Below are 26,921 nucleotides of genomic sequence, written 5' to 3'. Positions count from 1 at the left end.
GAATGAAGAAGTGCCAATCCATAATTCAACCCCCCATTAGGCTCGCTACGTGCTTTGTCTTACTTTGGGCTATTTTGTCCCCAGCTTTCTTGAGATATATTTGACATATAACACTGTGTAAGTTTAGGATGCACAAAGTGTTCATTTGGTACGTTTATATATTGCAAAACAATCAACACCATAGTTTAGCTAACACACCTCCATCACCTCACAAAACTACATTTTTTTTGTAGTGAGAATATTTAAGATCTACTGTCTTAGCAATTTTTGAGTATACAACACAGTATTATTAGCTATAATCACCATGCTCTACATTAGACCTCCAGAACTCACTCATCCTATAACTAGTGGAAGTTTATACTCTTTGACCAGTATCTCCTTTCCCTCACTCTCCTGATCCTCCAGTCCACCATTCTTATCTCTGTCAGTGTGTAGGTCTTTCATCTCCTTGGTTAAATTTATTCCTAAGTATTTTTCTTTTATCCTATTATAAATGGGATCATTTTCTTATTTTACAACGGGGTCAACATGGTACTCTCTACTTTATCTACCACAACCATTACATTAATAAGACTATGGCCTGACTTACTGATTAGCTCATTAATTTTCCAGATCAAGATTATAACCTATCAGTTAGCTTATCCCCAAATCTCCTCAGTATATCCTTGCAGCTTCTACAGGGAGATCCTCCTGGCTCTGCAAGGGATCCCAAATGGAGATCCCATGCATGTTGAATTTTTGACCTTTGAGCATGTTTCATATCTTATCCATATGCTCTAGCATCCTCTCTAAAAACTATTATTTTCTAAAGCCCTACTTATATCCAGTAGCTCTGAATTTTTTATATACAATGATATTCTTACATGGATCTTATGAAGAGTTCTTGGGGGCCTTCCTAAGCAGTTTTGTACTGTCAATTGAAGCCCAAGGAAGAAATAGGTACTTTGGTAAGTTAAGGCCTGATAGCCTGTAGGTAAATTCACTACTTCATTGTGATGCTTAATTTTGTGTCCACTTGGAAGCTTTGTTGGGATAAGACTAATATTTAAATTTGTGAATCTGAATAAAACAGATTACCCTCCACATTATCCAATCTGTTAAAGAACAGAACAGAGTGACAGGCATGCCTGAGCAAGGGGAATTCTCAAGCAGACTGTCTTTGGACTTATCCGTGCTGTGGACTCTCCTAGGTCTCTGCCTGCTGGCCCACACTGCAGACTTAGACTTCCCAGCCTTCATAATCACACAAACCAATTCCTTATAACAAGTCTCGCTATAACTCTCTACACATCCCATTGGTCCTGTTTCTCTGGAGAATCCTGGCTAATACATCCATGTATTATCTTGTCCAACCTGGACGAGCACAAAAATAAACAATCAAGTGAATAAACTTTCCAAAGGCAAGGAGTTTGTTCAAATCATGGAATAAGTGACCTTGAGCCTATGCTAAATAATTCAGCTTTTCGTCCAGTTTTGAATAGATAACCTAAAACTCAGTAGGGTTTCTAGCTACCTGCTCTGGCTAATTAAAACAAAATTTAGAAGATGTGCAAGAAACCTATGTCTCAGATATTTAAAAGGTCTATCAGCCATTGGTACTGCTTGGCTCATCTACCTAAATGACCTTTTTTACAATTTCTAATCAGTTCTGGGAGTCATTGTGATCAACTAATTGGGCTTTAAGGCATTCCATTCTCAAGGTGCTTACAATTGCCTGAAAGTTTAACGAATATAATGTCAGAGAATTTCATGACGTGAATGAATTTAAGACTTGCCACCAAAAGGTAGAGAGAGACCCTGAAAGCCAATTTTTAAACTGCAATTTTAACATAAAACCTTTAACAGCCCAAAATGGTTTTGCCTATCAAAAGTAGAAAGAGAGACCCAGGTGTGAGACGACCAAAGAAAGAACAGTAAACCGAAAAGAAAACACTTAGACCAAAAAAAAAACTTTACCTTTTTTTACCTAGCTTGGAAAACCCTTATCAGAAACAATTTCCATTTGCAATCTCAAGTCAGATTCACATACGCACATACCATCTCTTTTGTTCAGGTGGCTGAACTGGCATTTGCTCTGGCATGCTATCATGACCACAAAAGGTTTGGGGTGAGGCACAGAATAGAGGGCACCTGGACATTCTCCATGGAATACCACCTTGAAAGCCAAAGCTGCTTTTTCCCAGTGGTGATCGAAAACTTCAGACCTAATCCTCAATTTCCTCACCAGGACTGATTACATGTTTCAAAAGAACATGCTTATCTTTACTGCTTATGGCATCATCCTCCATCTCGGATCATCTTAGGCATTAACAGATATAGTTTATTTGTGATGCCATTCACTTTTCCAAAAAATTCTATGACATTTAGATTCCAAACACCAAACAATGGTTCTTCACCCAAGGAACACACTGCTAAATACTTTTCGGTTTTAGTATCTATCTTGCAACTCTATCATGGTGCAGTTATTGCTATACAAGTTTTTTAATACATATAAACAAACCCATCAATCTGCTCTCTTAGGACATTTTGACTTTGTCATGCCAGGACAACCATTCACTAGCCAAATTTAACAGAGAAATTTTTCACATATTTCCTCAATACTTTTTGGTATGTTTTTAGATTTAATTTCATAATCAATTGAGATTTATTTTTTATGGTGAATAAAAAGGAATCTAACTTTTTTAAGTCAATGGCCAATTGTTCTAAATACTAAATAAACCACTCTTTACCACTATTTTGAAATGCCTCCTTTAACAAACATGTGTACACATGTAAACAATTGGAGCGCTTCCATCATCAATGTGTTTAAATTATCTACTTGTCTGTTCCTAGAACAACATCATGCTGTTTCAAGTGCTTAGCTTTATAGTACATTTTGCTAGCATTGTTGTTTGTTAAAATAGGAAATAAAAAAGACATTCTTAAGCCCCACTTGATTCTTTAGAATTAATCTGTCTGATTTTCCCTCAACCTACCCCACCTACACCCACACATCCACACCCACACCCCTACACACCATTGTGATTTTGATTAACTATCACAGACCTATTGATTTAATGTATAAAAAATGGAGGCTATGAATTTCCTACAACCTATACTTATAAATGGGTAATATTCTCCAGGTTGTTTCCTGACTTTTCTCTGAGGTCTGAGTATCCATCCACTTTTTGTAACAATGGAATATTTGAAAATGAAACAAATTTTGCTTGTTTTTTATGTTCAAAGCTGTCTGGCTATGAATGTGTCAATGAAAATTAAATTATGTTATGCTATTAATAGTGTTAATTATGTCATTCAGATTCATCATATTCTTACATTATTTGTCTAACACCCCAAATTTGGGAAAATATGTACTAGCATCACCCACTACAGATATGGTTTTGCAAAGTTTCATTTTCTTCACAAGGGTTTGAGAATGTTTTTGTGCTGTGATGTTTAATGTATAAAATATCCTGTCAGATTTTCTACTGGATAATATCATGTGTCAATATAAAACACCCTCTCTTTTTTTCCCCATGTAGTGCATCCACATACACAAAAAGATAAGCTTAGAAACTAATATGGCAATTCTTTCTCTTTCATTATGTTAGTACTGCCTGCTTATTCTTTTATTTTCAGCCCATATTTAGATTTGTCTTCTAAACACCTATTTTTGTATTTTAATCAAAGCTGTGAAAACTTACTTCTGTTAGGAGAATTTTTAGTCCCATATAAAATGTCATAATAACTGATAATAAATTTAAAAATTATTAAATATGTTATTATGACAATATGTTTAGTCTAACTGCTGACATATTTTAGTTTTCCTATTTATGACACATTTTTATCGTGCCTTATAGTCCTCTCTATTTTTTTTTACTTGAGTTTTCTTCTTTTTTTCATTTTTGTAGCCAGTTATAATATAGCACTTCACAACTCATAAAACACTTTACATAAATATATGTACGTATGTGTCATATATATAATATGTATGTGTGTGTGTCTTATATGTGTGTGAATGTGTGTGTGTATGAAATTACGAAGCTCGCCAATTTTAGTCCCTCTTATTATGCAAGTGAATTTGAGAGTCTTTAATGTCCCTTTTTCAGCCCTGTCTGATCAAAAATAATCATGAAATATTCTTCATTTGGGGTAGTAGCGATAAGTCACTTAAGGAAAGACCAGTTTAGGATTTAATAAATCTATGTAGGATCTATTATGAGCCAGGAAAAGAGAGGACAAGTAACTTCATAATTAATTAGTAAGAAGTTAGTTAAATTTATCTTTCCAACATCTCTGCATCCTGCAAAAGACAAAGCTCTTACCGTTTCTTTTGGAATCTGCATCTGGCCTGGCTCTGCATTCTAGAAGAATTGAAGAAAAACATAAATACAGACTGACCAAAGCCATCTTCAACACACAGGGAGACAAAGCTTTACTTACAAGGAAAAATTGTTTTTTCTTAAAATCAACAAAATATATAGAGGGTGATCAAATTATGGTTGATATATTACTCTGTCTTGCAAAGTTTCATTGATGTGGTTATGTTATCTTGTGTGTGTGTGTTGTGGGGGGTGGTTCTTTAAAAATTTTTCTCTAGATGTAAATTTTTAGTTGCTCATTTGGAGTACATCATGAATTTATTACTGGAAGGAAAACAAATCCCACAAAACTACTTCTCTATTCCTGGCACTGTTTCTAAATTTTGTTTTCTAATTTTCCTAACTAAGTCTAAATTATAAAGTATATTGTAATTTGATAGCTAGGCCAGATAATAACAGTCTGAACCACAGTCTGAACCGCAAGCATTATACTTTATAATATTACACAGGTTATAAATGTGATATGGTTTTCATGTACTATAGAGTTGCTTTAATTAATATAGTTATATGGTTGACTTACTAAAAAGGTACCTATTGATAAATTTTACTTTAGACACAGAATTTAAATACAAACACCCCAAAGAAAGGAAAAGCGTTCTGTTAACTGGATTGAAAGACCATTTTAACCACCACCCTCCACCTTTAAGTTTTCAGAATTTTCTTCTTTTAAATCTTGTATAGCAGCTGCAATGTGAATAATAAACTGACGGCCTACTGGCTCACTTCTTAATGAAAAGCTCACAAGCAATAAATTAAATAACCAAGAAAAAAAAAGAAGGCAGCAGAAGGGGAAAACAGAAGCCTGGAAGATCAAACTTGGGCCAGGAGAACCTGATTAACCTTAAGCTGGTCTATGCTGGCAGGAACTCAGGAAAGGCTGTAAGAGCAGCAGTTAAGCTTTGGCAACCTAATAATGCCAACTATCACCCAGGCTCAGATACACTGAGGAAGGACTAAAGCTTCATTGCATAGGAAGTTCAGTTTTTTTTTTTTAAGTGCTCATTTACAATTTAATAGAGACAACTCCAGATTTAGGATCAGGTGGCATTTTAAGCACAAAATTGGATAACAGTGGGGGGAAATGGAAAACTGAATTTAAATTGAGAAATAATGCATTAAACATTTTTAAACAGAAATAAAGAAGTTTTTGTCATTTCTTAAAATCTATTTAAAATACAAGTGTTCAGTTTTCAGCCCTATCACAATCTGAAATTTCCATGAAATCACAGTAAATTGTCAATGTGTGTGTCACCAAGGGATGAGATATTCCCATGACTAAAATTTGTTTTATAATAAAGGGGAATTTTTACTAACCATGACACATCTATATTTGAAGGATTAGCCTAAGAGAATTACGGTAATCAGAAGAATTTTTAAACTGCATCCCTAAAACCTACCCACTCTAGTATATATGGATTAATTATTGTTTAGTTAAAGCTAAAAGCTATCTGAAAGACAGGTCAAATGTCCTAAAATGACCCAACTAGAATATCTTTCAAAATATATAAAATACCACTTGTTTTTGAAGTAAATTGACTTTCCTACTACATCAAAACAAAAAAAATAAGGTGATTACTTATATTACCAAGAACTATGTCAATTTAATATACATATTTCACTCACACCAATACTGCATAAATACCAGTATCTAATATTTAGATACACTGACATATGTATAAAAAGTGAAATAAATAGTTTGCAAACAAATCCCTTTTCATTTATGTCATTCCAAATAATGTCTATATTAGGAATTAATGGCCCCAGGGCTTCTTGCATCTCAGGTCTTTTTACTTTCAGTAAGACTATTTAATTAAGGCCCTCTTTTTCATACAACAGTAAGCAAGTATCTTTATTTGGCTTAGTTACATGTACCATGAAAACTTGAAATATGAAAATTTGTCATATGTAGTGGAGAATATGGCAAGCTTTCAACAACAGCCTTTGAAGTGACAGTTATGGAATAATCGACATCTCTGTATTCAATCAGTGCATCTAAAAGTTTTCAGTAATAAACATTTACCGTCCTAGAAAATATTCCTGCAATTTGATTTTCAAATATTCCTGCATGCAACATTGTGGATATTTATTTCTAAAACGTAGGAAATGTGAGGAAAGAACACTTATACTATGTTAAGGCTGAAAGATATATAAAATATAGAAATGGCTTGGAAAATGTTTTAATAAACATTGGCTAGCAGGTAGCCAGCCCAGATCCCTGACTCAAGTGTGTCAGAAACCATTCATCTGCTCTGAAGTTACACACCAGTTCCCTTGGGTGGAAGGCATCTTCTTGGCGAAAGACCAGAAGGCTCACAGTCCCTTCCATCTTGGTGCTTCTCAACAAGGAAACAACTTCCTCCTGGGATTTGCCTGCTAGATCAACTCCATTAACCTAAAACAAACAAAAGGTTTTCAGCGACAATACAATGCAAACAGATTAACAGGAGGCGAGACACATTCTAGAACTGACCATGTCTGCCATGGAACAAGACTCATTGCATGGTACATTCTGCCCTGATCTGGTAACCACCAGGCTGCTGGGGCTAATAATGAAAGGCATACCAGTTATCTTGAAGCAAGGCAGGAAACAGTCAATCTTTCAGATCTCATCAATAAATCAAAAGCAAAGCCACTAGCACATTAACAAGTAATCAGAGATACAAATATACCTACAATGCCACATTGGCACAAAACTTCCTATTTTTGAACTGAGATTCCGTGATGCCCTGGTTCATCAATGATTTTCTTATATCAAAATTAAAAAGTGCCACCTTACAGGGGTAGTAAAACACACTAAAATATTTGGGTAAAAGCATCTTAGCTTTCATTGAAATGTTACTGAAAATTATGACAATAACTTTTTATCACTAATAGCAAGCACAGAAGAAGAATCTCTACAAAATAATATTTTTGGAAAGCAAGCAGTATTTCATCTCAAGATTTTTCAATGTTTTAAGAGAATTCTACCAGGAAAAAACAAGACAGAGATAGATTTTAAACAACCACTTCTTGGGGAATCTCATCATTGTTGTAGAAAGTATAACATTATCAGCAACACGACATAGCTAATAGAAATGAGAATGGAAATTTCTTTTAAAAAGTATCCTATAATACTCGCTTCAGACAGAAAGAAATAACATTGAGTAAGGCAATTAAGTGTATCACGTAAATAGTAACATCAAAACTTTCCTGTAGTTAAAATATGTTTTGAAATCTTTCGGTAGTAACAGGTTTAAAGAAAGCAAAAATTTTCTAGATCATTTTAAAAAATTAATCACATGAGATTTGTTTCAAATATACAGGCTTGAAAATATCCAGATGCTCAGAAAACTTTTTGCCCACGAAACTGCTGATATTCTGTAGATATAACTACGGATACTAGAAAGTTAGGTTAAAATATGCTTGACAGCTAGAAAAAAGAAAGCCTAATTCTGGAGAGGTACAGGTCGCAGGCCCTTCCGTTCCTCAAAAGGTATAGCAAAAGCCTCTGTAATGTGTCACAAGTAAAGCGATTACATGATGAAAGGGAGACACAAAAATAAAGCGATTACCTTCCGCGAGGAAGAAGGAGGGAGGCCGTGCAGGGAGAGGTGGGGAAAAGTGGGACAGGGAGATAGACTTTTTTTTGATTTAGGGGCAAAAAAATTACTAGGCTCACATCCCAGATGAGACACTTCCTAAATGAAACAAGCTACAACTACAAATGGGGACTAATACCCACCCCGACTCATAGCCTGAGGACAAGAGGCTCTTTGAGCAAACAATACCAGAAACACAATTTGTACTCAAACCTTTCTTTTCATTGGGCTTCTATCTGTATCCCTTTAAAATGTGGTGTCACGCTAACAGACAAAGAGGAAAGAGGAAGATTGAAGGAATCTAGGCCTAAAACGTATATGCAGGAAAAAATCTGGAAGCTATTCCTTGGTTTCATTACTTTTCAAAAAATCTTTAGGAGGAGAGCTAGAGCTGGAGAGATTCAAGCTACATATGAGACTACAAGTTAAGAAAAAAGGATAACATCATAAACATTTACCTTAACATTAGTATATTTTTTAAGTATAGTTGATTTACAATGTTGTATTAATTTCTGATATACAGCAAAGTGAGTTCATTATATACATATATACATTCTTTTTTAAAATAATCTTTTCCACCTCCATGCTCCCCATGCAGAAGGTACAGGTTCAATCCCTGTTTGGGGAACTAAGATCCCATATGTGCACAGCACAGCCAAAAAAAGAAAATACTCTTTTCCAAAGAGGGCATATATGGATATGTACAGTTGATTCACTTTGCTATACAGTAGATATTAACATAACACTGTAAAGCAACTATACTCCAATGAAAAATTTTTTAAATAATAAAATAAATAAATAAAATAAAAATAAATACTCTTTTCCAGTATCCATTTTCCAAAATCATAAGATATTGAATAAAGTTCTCTGTGTTGTACAGTAGGACCTTGTTGTTTACCCCTTCCATATATTTCACATTAGTATTTGAATGCTAGTTAATAATTACAAAACACAGCACTTACCACTAAAAATGCAGACTGTTTTCTAAGGAAAACACTAAGAAAAACCACTAATAAAGTACCCTCTTTCTCATTTTCACTTTAATTTCTACACGCACAAAACTCATGCAAACAGAAATTAGCCATCCTATATATGTCAAAGATAGCCTCAAAGACCAATGAACCAAAACCCACGAGGTACAGAAAGGAAACTTTGAAAAACTATGTTTTTTTTCCCCTGACATTTGATTTTTATGTCTCAATTCATTCTCCACGCTGACATTTCCAAATTTCCTTGTTCTTCTCATCAAGACACACTGTTTTCATTTACTTCATTTGTCTCTGCTCTGATTCCAGAGGAGATAACATTTCTATACTGCCAGACATAAATTTAAAGTCATCCAGAAATATAACCTAACAGACACTGTACTTACATAATGACAAATGTTATGTTATCTCATAAACCAAATGTCCAAGTAACTAAAAATTTATGAGTGAACTAAATGAAAGACATTTCTCATCAAATAACAAGGAGAAATGTAAAACTGAAGCAGAAATACATTGTTGTAGGATGCATACTACTTCTAAAATATATAATTTAATTTCATATTTTATGAAAATGTTAGGAAAACCTTGACCCTTAAAAAGAGAGCTTTTCAAGAATTATGGAACTTGGCATGCAGAGAAGCCACTCACCTCTATGAGTCTATCACCAGCCTTCAGTCGGCCATCTTGGATGGCAGCACCCCTTGGGAGGATGTTTTTCACATAAATTGGTGCTGAGCCACCTATTGTTACATCCCTGGAAGTGATGCTGAATCCCAAACCTTCTGTACCTGAATGTATAACAGGCAAAAAAAAAAAAAAAAAAAGTGAGATTTCACAGGTAAATATACATGCTGCTACTACTAAGTCGCTTAGTCGTGTCTGACTCTGTGCGACCCCATAGAAAGCAGCCCACCAGGCCTCCCGTCCCTGGGATTCTCCAGGCAAGAACACTGGAGTGGGTTGCCATTTCCTTCTCCAACGCATGAAAGTGAAAAGTGAAAGTGAAGTCGCTCAGTCATGTCCAACTCTTTGCGACCCCATGGACTGCAGCCCACCAGGCTCTTCTGTCCATGGGATTTTCCAGGCAAGAGTACTGGAGTGGGGTGCCATTGCCTTCTCCGAAATATACATGAAGGATTTGCTGTTATTCTCTATTTCATCTTGACATTTTGTAATTTTCACACAGGTATCCATTTCTTTTAATACTTTAAAAATTTTAATAGATTTTCAAAATAGACTAAATTGTAGCATGTTTAAATGGTACATATATGAAGATTCATTAGTCTAAGAAGAAATGGGAACATACTCAGACAGGTGAAAATAATATACAAATATGCCTGCTGAATGTTTTTAAATCTTTGATTATGAAAATAAATAATTTCTCTACATACACACACAAACACATACACAAAACAAACCCTTCTGTTAAAATTCATAGTATCTCAAATATCAAGTGTTATTGTGCAATAATGGTATTCAGATTTGAAGGGTAGGCAGTAAAGAAAAAGAAGAGAACAAGCCCAGGGAGATGGAAAAGGAACAGTGAAATGTTTCTAGGTATGGATAACAGGACCTCACCAACCTGACAGGATGAACCATATTATCTTTGCCTAGTTGTCTGCTAATTCACCTAAATCTTACCATGTATATTTCTTTAAAAAAAAAAAAAAAAAAAGCAAATTACCCATCTGAGATCATCGCTACCAAGTCTGAGGATCACCATCTAATGCCTAAAGGCACTGAAACTAGTGAGACAATTACCCATCACTATGCTGGTTTATAAAATTTCAATTCCAGGCTCTTTGGTAGCTTTCTCAACAGGCACCCTTGTAGGTTCAGTACAGTGAAAAGTTCAATACAATAAGTTCAATATCAATGAAACCAACAATGCAGCACGTCACAATAAGTCAGGATAAAGTGTGGAGATAATGACAAATTTCTAATGATTTACAGAATTTTTATCTCTTCCAATGATGATTAATTTCTACCAGAGTTTCTTAAAGAGTTATTTTTTAAGGTATTGGGTTCAATTCCAGTTAAAATGAGTCCTGGTGTGCTGTGGTTCATGGAGTTGCAAAGAGTCAGACACGACTGAGCGACTGCTGACTGACTGACTGACCAGTTAAAATGACATGAGGACAAATACTCGTTCATAAAGGGAGAATAAAGAGATTTGTAAACAGGTGAAAAATCTTTATGGACGAATTCATTAATTGGATGTAGCACTCAATAAAAAATGATAACTAAGGGTTTGAATCTCTAGGTAAACAAACATCCATGGGGAAAAAAAATATAAATAAAAATGTGGGTTAAAGAACAAACAAAGTAGAAATGAAAAAAAACATGGTACTTATAACAAAACCTACTGTAAATATTCTCAAATTCAAACAAAACATTCATTTACTTCAAGTCTGAAATCACTTTAATCTGCCTGGGCTGCTAATTTCTTAAGTCTTCTGTGAAGAGTTGAATGGCATATTGTCTATATGAAATTTTCCTAATTATTCTGCTGGGACTTTTCCATATGTCTCTGTGCTTTCATGAAACTCTAATGACTTGCAATAACATTTATTAAGAAAGAAGTCAAAAAAAAAAAAAAAAAGAAAGAAGTCTAAATGATTCTCCTTCTGTAATATTAATTTCTATGAACTACAAAGACTGATTGTTATATGAACCTCAATACTATTCAAATATCAGCAATAACCCCTAAATCTGTAAGCCAAAAGTTCAGACAATGACCTTTCAAAGAAAAATAAATAGATATTAATTTTCATTTAGCAAAGCCAACAAAACATTTTGCACTGACTGAAATAGATCACTGACCTTCTCCTCTGACTTTATTAAAAAGCTAATTTCTACAAAAGAGCAGGGTACTTGAGAATGCCAAAATGACAATAAACATTAAGAAATCATAATTATGGAAGGAAGTACATAGGGGCTATTCTCTTTTGACATGTTATATGACAGAGTCTCAAATTATGCCAAAGAATCATTATAATGAAGCCTTTCCTTAGGATTGACCTCAGTTTATGAAGAGCTTCTTTCATTCAAATTGTATCAGTTAACTTTGAACTGAATTTAAAGTTTAACACTGACAAACACTATGTTTTTGATGTACTTCATTAAAAATCTTAAATGTAGCAATAATAATTAGAAAATAGTATCTGTTAACTAAAATGAAAGCTTGCTCAACTTCAATCATTAAAGTATCTATATGCAGTACTAATCAAAGACAATGAGCATTCTTTGTCACTGTTGTTTAGAGTGAACATAGTTTACTTTTTTCATAAAATATTTGTAAGTACTGGCAGAATGCACAGGCAGTTTCTGCCTTTTGCCATACATTCTCATATTTAATAAATTAAAATCAAGCCAGATCTATGAGGCTCCATATCAGTTATATAACTCAAGGTCAGAAAAATGTTTAAAAGAAAACCATTATTTCTATTTTATGTTGATCAAGCATAATCTTTCTAAATTAGCTTCTGTAACATATGTAATTAGCTTCTGTAATACATGTAATCATATATTTTTAAACGCTATCAAAACAAACTATTCATTTCTGTATTCAAAAGAGTGATTCTTTTAATGGCAAATAAAATTTCACTTCATTTAAAAAGTTCATACTAGATCATAAGATGGTAATGTAATAATTATATGGGAAACTGTAATTAAACAATGAATATGCCTTATCAGACTGAAAAGGCAGAGATACTTAAGAACTAACATCTCTATGACAATGGAAAATATTCTTACTCTGTTGTGAGATCCCAAGCAGAATTTTATGTTGTATACAACTCTATTTGTGTTCCTTGATATGCTTTTGCTTAAAAACCAAGTCCTGTCATTTACCTGATATTCCTATATTAACAGGAGGAGAAGGGTTTAAGCTGATATGATTCTGTATTTGCAAGGGGCTTCAAAAGTGGAGTGAGGCTGTCAATTCCTGATCAGGTCAACCAAGTATTTGGAGGTTAAAAAAGCCAGTCACCAGAAAGAAGGCTTTTGTGGTTCACATAAAGTCCAATGAAAGAGTATGATTTAGGAAGGAAATAGGAATTTCAGAGTTTACAGCATCGGAACCCCTACACTAGATGAAAAGAAGAATGGTCTCAGTGTCAGGATAGGGAAAAGGTTCTAATAAGAATCTGCCACCAATGGCCAAGTGACTTGCAGCAATCACTAAACCTCTCTTGGGTTCCTTTCCAACTAACCGTGGGAGGTGGTTGGCCTCATAAAAGGAGAAACATTCCTTATAATGACACCATTTTGAGGGACATGATTTAAAAACACATAAAAATGCTCAGCTAGAAGGGATGATGAACGGCAGTGTCTGGAGGGAACAGTGACAGGGAGTCAGAAAAGAGCCTAGCAGTTTGCTTGTTCTGAGGCCAGAGCAGACATACACGTTCCCATCATGCAGGGATTCCTCATCTGCAGGTGGAGATCCTTACACAACACACTGACATAAGGCACAGGTGAAGTATTAGCCAGGGCCACTCTGATTCTCCTTGGCACATTAAGAAAGGGAAGCAACAGGATATTCCGGAAGAGCAGGAGGCAAGGGGCCAGGGGCCTCACTTCTCAGCATTCCACCAGGAATCGCCCATAGCTTCAAAGGAATCAATCCCTTCCCATCACCAAAAGACAGACCCAAAGTGGAGGAAGGGCCTCTAGTTCTCTTGGACACCAAATGGGGCACTCAAAACAGTCAAAGCCTCCCTGTTGCTTTGGGCCTGATGGTAACATCCTGAATCCCATTTCCGTCGCTGTCAACAATTGGACTGCAGTCATAACCACTACCTCTTTCCTAGAAACATCAGGTTTAAAGCCTTATCCTCTGAACCTGTACATGTAAATTTGTATACCGCAAAGGGAATCTAAAAAGCATAAAAAAACACAACTTGAAATATTTTCTTTAAAAGTCATGTCAGTTGTAATAATGAGATAAGACTTAAGGTGCTTGGGGTTAGTTGACAGAAAGCTGACTTGATGGGAAGATCAGTTGTACCTTTCTTGAGCTGGATGTTAAGCTTCTTGCCTATTTTTTTGGTGTTGTAACCACTGCTGGGACTGAACACGTGGTGTGCTGCCAGGGCCGGAGCGGCAGGCGGCTTTCCCGAGGGTTGCGCACTCTGAGGTAGGAGTCGGGGGTGAGGGTCCGCGTGCTCGGGTTGAGGGTTCAGCCGGGACGCCCTGGGCAGAGCCTGCGGCCCCGCGCTGGTCACGCCCCTGTGATCCACATGCTGGCTGTCCGGGCTGAAGCGGCTCGAGTAGTAATTGTTCCTCTCGCTTTGGGACAGTTGTTCGTACTGCTCTTTATTGGCTGCGGGAACCACATGGAACCAAATGATGGATGTCCGCATGGCTTGGCGAAACATATGTTGTGCTCTGGGTTTGAGGAAGAATAGAAAGTTAGCAGAAAAAGACTGGCAGACTCGAAGGTATTATGAACTTAATTAAGTATACGCATTAAGCAACAAGGATGGACAGATTTTGTTGAAACTAAAAACAAACAACCCCAATATAAATTTTCATTCTCGAATTAAAAATGACAAAACTATCTACGACTACAGTTAAAATGCTGGGTCCTGCACTGTCAATCATTCGGTTATACTGTAGCTTTAAGCATAAGAGGTATTATCATTTCAATATTAAGAGAAATTAAATATAACCTCTCTACAACATTATCCAATAGGACTTTTAAAAATCATTATTTAGTATTTCCTTGCAAGAAGATCAGTCAAGTTTTTAAAGAAACATACTTAAAAATACACTTCGAAAATTATATAAAGTGACTATTATTTATCAGAAAAATTAATCCAAGTCTCTACATGCAAAAAACCCTCAAGAATGCCAATGCAGCTTCAGTGACCCAAGAGCAGTTGGTCACCGTGCAACTCCGAGACCAGTACAAGAAGCTCCTCCATTTCATCTGGATCCTTAGTCAGGTCTTAAACCAGGTCCTCATGATTCCTGCTCATTCTTGCCTTATTTGATAAGAACTGGAGAATATGTATCTTTTTAATTGAGTAAGGGCTCAAATCAGGTAAGGAAAATCTGTCTACTTGTCATGTTATGTGTGATAAAGTTGGTAGTGTGAGCCAGAAGTATAATAAAAACTAGCAACCTGGTGAACTTTCCAGAAGATGAGGAAGTTGCCAAACTGTAAAGCCTAAACTTGGCCCATAACATCTGAAGAAGTGCCGTTAGACTATAGTCTAATGGTAGTGATTACCTGGAGTTTGATGAAATTTTTAAAAGCTAGAGAATGGCAGAAAATTCCCCCCTCCAGCATGAAGGCAAAGACCACAGACACAGTGGTCCGAGGCACTCCATCGCCTGCATGCACTCTGTCATCCTGATGCAGAAAAGAGCAGCAATGAGGCAGCCCACACTTACTGTTCAAATCTTCTATTTCGAAGGTCGCCATCATTAATCCTGACAATGCAATCATTCTCATGAAAAAGGTTTTCTTGTTCAGCTTTACCACCTTTCTCCAATCGTTTTACTAATAACCCCAGGGTTCTGGAACATTAAGAATGCAAATCATTACACATGTAATATTGTCACTGTGCACAATACCCTACTGCTTTAATGTTGGTATTATATTTACAAAGACTGCCTAATAAAGGGGTGCATTAAATCGCTATTCAGACATTTTAAAATAAAACCAACACAAAAATCATAATGGTATAAATGGTACATAGAAAGGGACCTTTTCAATAAATATGAGCAATTGTTTCTGGAGTATCAGAGTCATACCTCTGAAATATAGTGTACACTTCTCTCTATGCTTACAAATGCTCCCAACAGAGCCGGCCTAACCACTCGGTGGCTGAGGCAGTGGGCAGAGTGAATGAGTATGGATTTGTGAGCAGTCTGGCAGTTTCCTGTTTCAAGCCAGCTGGTACAGCGCTGATGGCAACCTCATCTTTCCATGAAAGGAAAGGTAAGGAGGAGAAGCTCACCCGGGTGCATTGCACATTTGAGAAGGAGAATTGGGAAGATTTCAAAAATAGAAGAGTTTCCATTCCTGGCATCTGAATTTGATATTGCCTCATGTTCTGAATTTCAAAACTTGTTAGGTCTCCCAGAAGTACGTAATTTGTTGCCATTATTCCCTTTGGAAGAAAATAGGAAGCCAGGGACAAGTTCCAATCTTGGCAGTCACCATTCAGCTCTCAGTGTTAAGTCAAACTTCAAGTAGAAAGAAAAGCCTGAGTGAACTTTTAGAGACCAAGATGGAGGAGAGGGAAAGATTATTGCAAATGTACTTGGTCTGGAGCACCAACTCCTTGACTGACAGTATGGACATTCTATATACCCCATAGAAATAGCAAACACTATATATGATCACAGCTTCATACGTAACAGGAATCTTCACCTAGTCCTGATGCTCTGATTTACTTGACGGTTAGCATCTATTCTGTATCATGATCGTGTTAAAATTTTTATGAATTTATTTTCGGCTTGTCCCAAGCTTAGATTTTCTTTCATAATCCTAATATTTAGAGATACAAAAAATGCCCATATGGAGACTAGCATTTAGAATCTTGCATAAATTGAAGTTGAAGACACCAAATTTCCAATCACCTATCTGTATTTTCCAACAGAGTACAATCTGCAGTATGTACTTTCCAATAGAAAGATGCTCCAATAGATAGCATCCTTCTTTTAAACCTTTGAGGTAATTGTTGCTGTTGATCTCATTGCCCCGTCATCGTTACTTATACACACATCTTATCTCTATTGTTGTCCTGTCAGCTCCTGGAAAGTGGGGAACATGGCCCTGAGCTTGTAGTAAGGTCTTGACAAATGAAAACTGAATGAATGGGTGCTTAGGTTTATCTGAGGTAAGCAAGTCTCCTAATTAGTTTTTGCAAAATAGAATAAGTGAAATAAAATGCAGAATCAGATCCTCATTTTCATGATGGTATCATTTATACCAAATACAGGACTGAGCTGAAATTCACTGAGGTGAAGGCCTTTTTGGTTTTTTGGGTGTTATTCTACAGTTTAACCCTGTTTCTTTGATGAATATTTACTGAGTCACTATTAATGTCATTCTAATTTTTATTATTAAATATAGTGAAGAGGCACAGTGTCTTACTATGGTTAAGTATGCCTACTGCAAGAATAAGAGGAGATGACATTTAAATTGCCTTTTGGTCATGTTAATAATTGGGGATTAACATATACTAGTGTAAGATCTAAGAAGCTTGGTAACTAGTGAAAAATATGGCATGGGTCATTGTTAGTTACTTGCCATCATGTATTGGAACTAAATCAATATAAAAATCCTCTAAGCTCAAAGGTAAGAAAAAGTACATTGACCCAGCAGCATGAGACTAGAGCTGTCAGAGTCCCTGCTTGGCAGGAAGTAATCTCTTACTGTGCATCACCAAAGTGCACAGTAAATGTAAAGTGACTCCTAAAATGTAATCAAGCCCACAATCTACCTTCCTAAGCTTCCTTATGATTTGTCTGTGTCTATGGGATTCCCAGGTGGCTCAGTGGTAAAGAATCCGCCTGCCAATGCAGGAGACACAGGTTTGATCCCTGAGTTGGGAAGATCCCCTGGAGAAGGAAACTGCAACCCACTCCAGTATTCTTGCCTGGAGAATCCCAGGGACAGAGGAGACTGGCAGGATAAAGTCCATGAGGCCGCAGAGTCAGATGTGAAAGAGTGACTGAGTGCACACACACGCATGGGCAACTGAACAAAGTGTTCTATCCAGAGGCATCACATCATTAAGATATACCCATGTCTCTGTTGAATGGGACAAAATAACAAGAGAAATCAAATTGAATCACAGTTATTGGTAATAGTGGAACCAGGAGAAGACATGGGGCCACTTTGCCATCCAAGCATCCACGTGAGAGCACAGCAGAAAGGAAAGATGACTCAGCCACCCACAGGCAATCCTAACAGAACCACGACTTGGTATCACTTCTGCTGCTAAAAGCTGCCTCTAGGGACCAACAACAGTTCTTTCAAGTTCATGTGTTCAGTCCCTGAGTAAAAGTATGCCCTACCAAGAGTCACTCCAGTTAATTAGTTTTTAATCAGTGAGATCATGAGCAATTTCTCAATACAGTTACAACATTGCTGTGATCTCAAGTGTCTAAAAATTATTATGTTTTTATCTATTCTGAAATACTTTGTGTATTCTGAAATAGCCCGCAGAATAATTTTAGGGAAATGGAAAAAGTCAGACCAAGTTTAATGGAAATTACTTAGCAGGTAGCTAGTATCAGTCATTTGTTTAAATTTATAAATTTATCTTCAATAAAACCTTTCAGTATCTGTAACAGTTTAAATAATCTAACTTGGAAATCTGTAATTTAATTCTACAAGTGGCATTAATACTCTTCAGATGAATAGGTCCATGGATTTATATTCATCTAGATAATCATTTTTCTTTTCTTAAATCTACTTTTCTCCCCATGGGAATCATTCCAGAATAATAATATACAGTAAAAAGGCCTGACATGCTTCATTCATGGAATGGCTTGTCTTTCTATACAAGCCCTCTTATACAACCAAATGCATGAGTAATCCTCACATACAGTAAAAATGCTACAAATCAAAAACAAGTATGCTATCATATTTACAAGAAATATTATCAAAGTTTATTAAGTGAGGTTTTAGAATCCAACATTATTAAAGTAGTCACAGAAACCTCAGAATCCTCTTTCTCAGCACTAGAGACTACAGAGCTGATGGGGTGGTTGAGAGTGGGGGGTAGAGGAGCAGAAAGAGAAAAATTTCACCCTGAGTGACACAGCAAGTGATTAGGGAAGCAACAGAACAGACTGAATTAAGGAGACGTTAGTAGCCTGCTGATTTCTAACTACTTGACCACACTATTAGAATCATTCTCTTCAAAAGAATGGATTAATTGAAAAGGAAAATGGTACAATCTGCAAAATTATCCCATTTGCTTCACTAGGTGAAAATGATTACAAAAGGAATGGGAATGAACGATCAAAAAAACTTCACAGGAAAATTGAACTGATAAGATAACAGCCAAACTGAGAGTGAAGAGGACCCTCTGAAGGGAAATCAATGGGAAATAATAACAGAGATTTTCATCTTCCTGGAAAGTTGTGTCTGCCAGCAGAGACGTCTCCACCCCGTCTCCCCCACTGCCCACGAAAAGGCAGCTCAGATAGTATTTACAATTAGAAACAAATTTTAGGAGTCTGTTTTGCAATTCAACCAGCAACTAGAATTCCCTCTAAAGGAATAAAGAAGGGAGTGCCGATGCTGTTGTGATTCCCTTAACACTCTTATTAGAGAGAATAATTCAAGGTCGTGAAGGTCAGAGCGTTTTGGCATGACTCTATGCCAGACTAGAGAGCGGTTTTCCTTCTTGGCAGTCAGTACCAGAATTCCTTATTAGGGGCAACCACTTTTCATCAGAAGAAACCACTTCGCAAAAGATAGAAGAGCGAGGAGAGGGAGAAGAGGAGTCTCGGGCAGTGGGGAGGGGAGGTCGCCTGGGGAAAGGACCAGGGGCAAAGCACCAGCCTGACTGTGCTGGCAGGTGCAGGAGGACGAGCAGGTCATTATCAACATAGCAGGAAGGTCAGCTCCGGGAAGCCACAGCATCAGGGCTCAGGGTTACATGGGGCAGCACCTCTTCACCTCCTGCATGAATCTAATGTGAACCCGACTTGGCAAGATGCTTTCTGGGCAAGTGGATTTCTTCCGGTAAATTGAAAACATCCCCTAAACTACCTCTCTTCCCTGGTCCCTCTATCTTTTCAAAAATTTAGGGGAAAACACACTGTGTCCACTATGTACAAATCCCACTTCTGAATGAATTTCCTACATTAAAAAATATGTAAATACACACATATTTCTTTGAAGTCTTTTGCCATGGCTTTTGTACAATGTTTCTTACCCCAAGAAGGGGGCAAAGAAGGAGAATACAGCCCCAGAGAGCCAGTCGTGGAAAGGCAGCATCTCTGTACATGATTTTAGATGCATAATTAGAAATTTAACTGCTTAGATTATATTAAGGATTGCACCACTACATTTTTACAAGGTTCATTAGCCTAATTATACACTTAATTAAAACAAACTCAGTCACACATGCTAACATTTTCAATCCTAAGTATAAATTACAGCCAATGATAAAACTGAAAATAAGTAACAAATGTTTTATTGACATCTAAATTGGCTGAGCAAGTCTGAGTTTTGCTTTGTAAACTCCCACAACTGCCACCCAGCTGTATGGAAATGATCATAATTCATCTTAATAAAAGCTGACACAGTGTAAACACCACAACTACAGCAAAAGCAGAGAAGGCATGAGCAGAACGAGCTCGCAGCAGCAGGACCCTATCCCCTCACTGAGCCCGGGACAGTGGGCTGGCAATGACCTACATTCAATCCTTCAGAATCACAGTCAGAACTTCAAGTTAATATAAAAAATCTTGATTTTTTTTTTAATCTTTAGTGGATGAGATAAAATGGACCAAAACAAGGTAAAGTGAAATAGAGAATTCCTTAATATTAGGGCAGAAAGGATAGGCATCATACTACTACATTGAAAGAAGCAAGTTTTATCTAAACGTAAAATACAACTTTTCTCTCTAAAACAAATGCATTTAATATGTCCCGTTGATTCAAACAAAATGAATCTGCAGCTGAGAATGAACAACTGAAATCTTCCAGACAAAAGGATACAGATTCAGTAAATAAATTGTGTTTTTTGGAAAATGAATTGAAATAGAGTACTCAAAGTGCAAGAGGATATTTATTCTTTTAAAAGTGAATATTCAACTTAAAAACTCTGAAGTGAACTGAAATATGCAAGCCTCAAATAAAGCTCTTCTTAACACCTGAGCTGTTTCCATGAAATTCAAACTGGCTGTAATTCTTCATTAACAAACACACCCAACTACCTAAATAAGTGTGTACTGAAATTCTCAAATTTATGATGTGGTAAGAGTAAATTTTCATCTCACATTCATGACAGAAGAGATCATTTTGAGATCATATTCCACCATTATACAGTCTCATTAGCACTTGCCTAGACAACCAGAACACCCAGCATTTGGAGGTAATCTTAAAGTGCATCACAGGTAGATAAGTGGAAGGTGAAATGTCAACACCATTCTTATTATATTAGCTGCCACTGCCAAATACCTCACTAAAGGAATTTTACACGCATTTTGTAAGTTCCTGTATTTTCTTATTTAAACCATACAAAGTCACAGGAGTGTCCCAGCCTTCAGATGTGAAGACTGAGGCTAAGTGAAGGAAACCTGCTCAGGCCACACTTACTCGAAAGACAGAGCCAGGAACTGCCCCAAGTATCTGTGGTCTCAAAAAAGGTGCCGTCAAAATGCGTCTCTTAGCCTGGACTATTCCTAGCAAGCCCTTGGCCAATAACATGAAGACTCAGCATGTGGTTAAGGCCATCACTGACTGCCACAAAGAGGGAAGACGGCACAGGTAACTGGGGATTCTGGAAAGAAGATGAGCTTTCTGTTTTTGATGTCTTATACAGCAAAATGTAATATAATAAAGGTTCAGTGACCTAAGAGTTAAAACTAACACTATTTATAACTCATGTAAGCATTAGAGGAGTCAAGTTCATAGAATTTCACTGAATTACTAAGTAGATGAGTATTTTTCTTAAGACCTTCCAAATATGTCTACTAACTACTCTTTTATACAGAATAGTTAAAACTTAATAAACACTTGAGTTTTTATTTGAGACAAAAATTATTCAATTATGTCCATTACAGAAAAGAGACAGAGAAGCAGGCTGCACTTTATTAAGAATAATATGCTTTAAAAAATAAAATAAAGAATAAAATTTCATTTAAAAAAGAATAATATGCTTTAGCCATATGTGTTTCCACAGGGGAAAAGATTAAGAATGTCTTCTATAAGTTAGACTGGGACCGAATAGAAGAATAAAAGCTAATCTAAAAAATAATACAATGATGTTTCTCAAAAACCTTCAACAATTTCTCTATTATTTATGGAACGAAGTCTCACAGGCCATTCATAAAATGCTTTCTAAGAGCCATTTCCAATACACTCTGTTTCAAATCATTATTTCTCAGCAAATCACGCACATTTGTATGGAACATCTTCCTTTTGTATATCCTCTTCCTGGAAAGAAGATCTTTTCAGACATCACTAGCATTAAGTCATATATTTCCTTTAAAGAACAGATCAAGTTCCGTTGCTTCACAGCTCCACTTCCTCTAAATCCTACCGCACACATGCCTCAAGTCCTTTGGACACATAGTATAGATCTCTTTATATAACACATATTTCTCAATTAGACTTTAAGTCCCTTAAAACTACAAAATCTTATTATTTCATAAGCCCAGCCCTATTTCAGAATATACATTTTATCTTGCTTTCTAAATATTTAATATTATGACATAATCATATTCCTAAGTAATTGGAAAGGCTCGGGAAAACTCATTAACATCAAGCCAGTATACATCTTTGTTTTATTTCTAATGTACATCAGATATTTATTTTTATATGTATTTTATATCAGTAGCGATGCAGAGTTAGCAGGGATAGTCACAGTAAGGTTCGCTGAGCAATACTGTTGGGCTAGGTCCTAGAAATATAAAAAATTTTAACATGAAACATGGTTTTTCTGCCAAAGGAAATGACAATTACTTGGCAGAGCCTTCCTGAAAGTAGTAGCACTTGTGATTTAAATAAGGAGGTTATGTTTGACATTTAAATCAGGAGGAAATGAAATTATATGTGTGAAGTGAAAATTGATTTCAAGGTAGCGAAACTGTGAATAAAGAATTCTGGGTAGGGATCAGCTAATTTTATATTTTTGAATAAAATACAGAATGATAACTAGAGAAAATCAGAGCATCAAGGGGTATCAACACAGTCTCTCCTGTGCAGCCATGTGTCTCCGTTTTTAGTACCCAAGGCAGTGGCTAGGGGATGGGCAGTCACAGGCCAGTTGTCACTAAAGAACATTCAACCCACTCTAGAAAATGGCCTTTTTAAAACTGATCCAGCAGAATCTTTATTCAAAAAACTTCATTACACCACAGGCCAAAATAATACCGAATACTTACGTAGCTTTAAAAATTTCTCTAACATTGACTTCACATTTTTCCAATTTCCTTGAATTATGTTTGATATTTGAGATGTTTCGCATCGAGTTTGTTCTCTTTAGGATGTGTAATTCCCATTCTGTACTGTCCCTTAAGACTTTCTGACTTTGAAATTGAAATCAGAAAGCAATACTGACATGTATATGTCACTTTTAGAAAAATAAATATTCAGTAAGTGTTATTCAATTAATTACATCTCCAAAACTGAGAGGGACCCAAGTATGACTGGAATTTTGCACAAAGAAACTTATTCTCAGAAATTTCAACTTACATCCCACAAATATGTATTCTTATATTCCCACTGGATAATATATGCAATTTCTTCAAGAGTTCCACTTAATTTACTCCTTTATGCTATACTGCATTGCTTAATTTGCCCTCACAGTCACCATGGAGCTGATGTAGCTTCCTTCATAAGGTGTCACCTCAATTAAAATCATCTTCTACAACAAGCCAGCTTCAGTTACCTAATTCAGACAACCCCTCCTCTATCAACTCTCAATGTCGGCATTTATCACATAATTAGAATAGTGTGAGTTCCTGGCTATCACTCCATCTTGACTGCAAATCCCTGGAGAGAGACCATGTCCCATTCATCTTTGTTTCCCAACACCTAACACAGGACCCGTCACTCAGTAAATGCTTGGGAAGGTTTCTGACAGACTGGGAAGAATTTACGTGCCAGCATTTCTGAGAACAAGGGAGATGGGTGTCTCTGGCTCCTGAAGATTGGCGTCTAGGATTCTGGAGGAGCCCTCCTGTTGTTCTCTGCATTTTAGGCCTCACTCCAGAGAACCAGGAATGTCAAGACAATGAGGAAGCTCAAAGACACATTACAGGTGTTACGGGGAAAGAATTCTGCTCCGTTTCCCAGTATGAAAATTGCTGATGCCTAAAAAGGATTTATAAAGAATCTCGTTGTCTTAATCTCTTTGTCCCTTTTACAAGAATGCTGTACAGGATTTTCTTCATTACATTGCCAAATCAACAGAGATTAAAAATGACACCTTCTAGTTCTGCAAAGGAATCCTTGTCTAGTTGAATGAGTTCTGTATATCAAAATGAAATGCCATGGTAACCAGTAAAAATGCCTTCCACTGAATTAATCTGCAGTAGATTTATTTTTCTATCTTACAGGTTTTTTGCCTTAGGCTTTTTACCTATCTATTTTATCCCGATATCCTTTCACAATGCAGTAGAAAATGTGTAATAAATGACAGAAAATAATATGTTTGAAATATTGGTTCAAAGCTGGTCCATACACAATTAAGTCTCAGTTGTGATGAGTTATATTCCACAAGCAGTTAAAGGCACACTAGTATTGGGAAGCTATCATCCATGCATTTTACCCTCTTAGCTTATTTTTCTACTCATGAAATAAATGGAAAAGGGATTTAACTTCTGAGATTATTTAAAATTATAATTTTTAAAGGAGATAAAGGCAAGGGCCATTTTGAAAACAACCGAGCTTATTTAAATGAAAGTTCTTTGACGAAAGTTCAATACTTCTCTAGAGTTTTAAAAAAAGAAGAAAAGAAGGAAAAAAGTAAAAGTGGTCATAAGTCTGAATTTAACACCCCGCTCTCAATTCCAGGAGAATTTCACATCTTGTTAGATAATGCTCACTTTCAAGCCTCCTACTCTAGCAGAGTTCTAGGTAAATCAATGCATCAGCTTCCAGACCTTCCATAAAGCATGTGCTTTACCAGAAACATGAAGTCTGGACACAGCACTGTCAGGAACATATACTAGAAAGGTAGTACAATTGTTCAAACACTTATTTTAAAAAATTAAACAGATAATTCAGTCACAGGCCTGTAATTGACATTCCAATGTCTCTTACAACATATTAGATGCTTATAATTCCTTGGCAAGAGTTGAAAGAACCTTCTATGCTCTCACTTACTGGCCTAAGGCAACTTTCCAGCGCCCTGTTTTTTTCTCCCAGCATAAAGGAAGTTTAAAAATAAACAGATAAAGGGATAACAATAAAAGAAAGAAGTTCAAACTAAAAAGTCAAATAGATCATAAATATGTTTCAGCAGGTAATAACTAGATGGATAAATAAGAGAGGATGAGATCAAACCTCAAAGGTTAATGCCTCTGCCCATCCCCCACCACGCCCCAGGAGGAGGCAGTATTTCACGATGATGAAAGACTCATCAAACATTTGATTAGTTGATGTGATTAGCTGCAAAATCAGTTCTTAGTATTTAAATATATATAAAACAAACAATAATTCTTTCATTGAAAACAAGCAGAAGGGTAAAGGAAACTCATGTAACATTTGACATTTTTAAGGATACATGTTCTATGAAGTAATGAAGTCATACTAGCAAACAGTGCAAAATTGTGCCATTTGAGTGGGCAGATTGAAGAGGAGACAGATCACATGGGAGGAAATAAATCTATAGCTTCTCTAACAAAAATTTTGTAACACAATTATAAAAATCATAAAAAATTAAAGAACTAAACAAACATATAAACAAATTTTCAATGAATCATTTTCTATGTTATCCAGATAACTTATACTGGATACATGTTTTCCAGAAAAATGCTTGAAGAACTTCCTTACCTTTGCACATTCAGCTGGAGTTCTGGCAATAAAGGCTATCATCAATTTGCAGCATAGTAAAATGTTTGCATGGATGTGATGAACAATAAAATTATTAGACTAATTTAAATGCCCAATTTCTTCATCAGCCTAAGTGCTCTCTGTGATTATGATGCATGTGAAGGAAGGCACAGTGGTCCCCAAATGAAAAGGCTTCTATTAAGCATATGCTAAGTCAACACTACTCTACATCTGAGCATAAATGAAGATAAAACACTGTACATTATGATTCAATTAAAAACCTGCAAGATACGTTACCTGCCGCCTCGAGCACTGAAAGGCACTACATGGATTCCCAGAGGCCCTCCATCGTTGGGGACTTGTACGAGCTTTACCATATCACTGTGAGACAATGATGAATGAGGGAGCATGAACATGTACTGTCACAAACCAAAACCAAACCAAACCAAACACAAAACTGCAACAGCACAGACACACAGTAAACAACAAAAGAGGACAAAACAAAAATTCCATGGGGCACACACGCATATACATTCACATTCTGGAATAGAAGCATGGTGATGAAAGCACATTCAACACTACATACCTGCACGCTAGTCTGATGGCATGGGAGGGGAGCAATCATCAGAAATAACTACATTAAAAATCACCCAGCACATTGCTCTCGGACCACACTCTTCTGTATAGTCCAAGTTCACATTTTGTAATCAGATCTCTAGACTTGCACTGAAAGTTTCCCACCCTAATATCTAATCAAGGGTTATGAAGACTAATGGGCTAAAGATGTTTCCATTGCACAGCACTTTATAGTTTACAAAGCGCTCCTGCACAGGTCACCTCATTGATCCTTCCAACAGTCCAGTAAGGGCACAGCTCTGCCCCTGGAGGTAGCCGTCCAGATAGGATGCCACCACCCTTACTCCTAACATCAAACCTGCTGTAAGCTCACTGCACATGCAGGTGACACAACCCCAGTGGACACCCATGAAAAATCAAACAATTACCTTAAGAGTGTTTGTGATTGAACTCTAAAGTCTTTATGCTATTATATGAAGTTACATGACTTCATTTGTAGACTTCTACTACATAACTACAGTACTTTAATATTAATATCATAAGCCCAAATTTACTGCAAAATTGGTGTAATCTGGAGAATGTAAATTTTCTAAACCATTTCAATGAGATTTCACTTTCTTTGTAGGTATTTCTGTGGGTATGAGCACAGCACAGAAATCGAAACAGTAGTGATCCAATTATCAGTATTTGGAAATACTATTTCAACTAGATATTA

At 36.3% G+C, this 26,921-nt stretch overlaps 1 protein-coding gene across 30 annotated transcripts in view; it reads right to left on the bottom strand.

The window, feature by feature from the left end:
• PARD3 (par-3 family cell polarity regulator) overlaps positions 1-26,921 on the bottom strand; it is a 598,386-nt gene that overhangs the window by 228,978 nt on the left and 342,487 nt on the right. For 21 of the 30 annotated variants that reach the window (XM_081554391.1, XM_081554371.1, XM_081554384.1 and 18 more), the window contains 6 exons: positions 25,928-26,011; positions 15,328-15,453; positions 13,937-14,316; positions 9,574-9,713; positions 6,625-6,753; positions 4,305-4,343 (listed from right to left, as the gene is read on the bottom strand). In XM_081554391.1, coding sequence (XP_081410517.1) covers positions 4,305-4,343; positions 6,625-6,753; positions 9,574-9,713; positions 13,937-14,316; positions 15,328-15,453; positions 25,928-26,011 — 898 coding nt within the window. The remainder of the gene's footprint in view (positions 1-4,304; positions 4,344-6,624; positions 6,754-9,573; positions 9,714-13,936; positions 14,317-15,327; positions 15,454-25,927; positions 26,012-26,921) is intronic. The other 9 variants (XM_081554374.1, XM_081554378.1, XM_081554375.1 and 6 more) reach the window with 1 other exon arrangement.

Source organism: Giraffa tippelskirchi, chromosome 13 (assembly GCF_054371585.1).
Source record: "Giraffa tippelskirchi isolate mGirTip1 chromosome 13, T2T-mGirTip1v1.2.pri, whole genome shotgun sequence".
Lineage (NCBI taxonomy): Eukaryota > Metazoa > Chordata > Mammalia > Artiodactyla > Giraffidae > Giraffa > Giraffa tippelskirchi.
The sequence above is the reverse complement of the archived record's forward strand: the minus strand, read 5'-3'. Positions and strand labels throughout refer to the sequence as shown.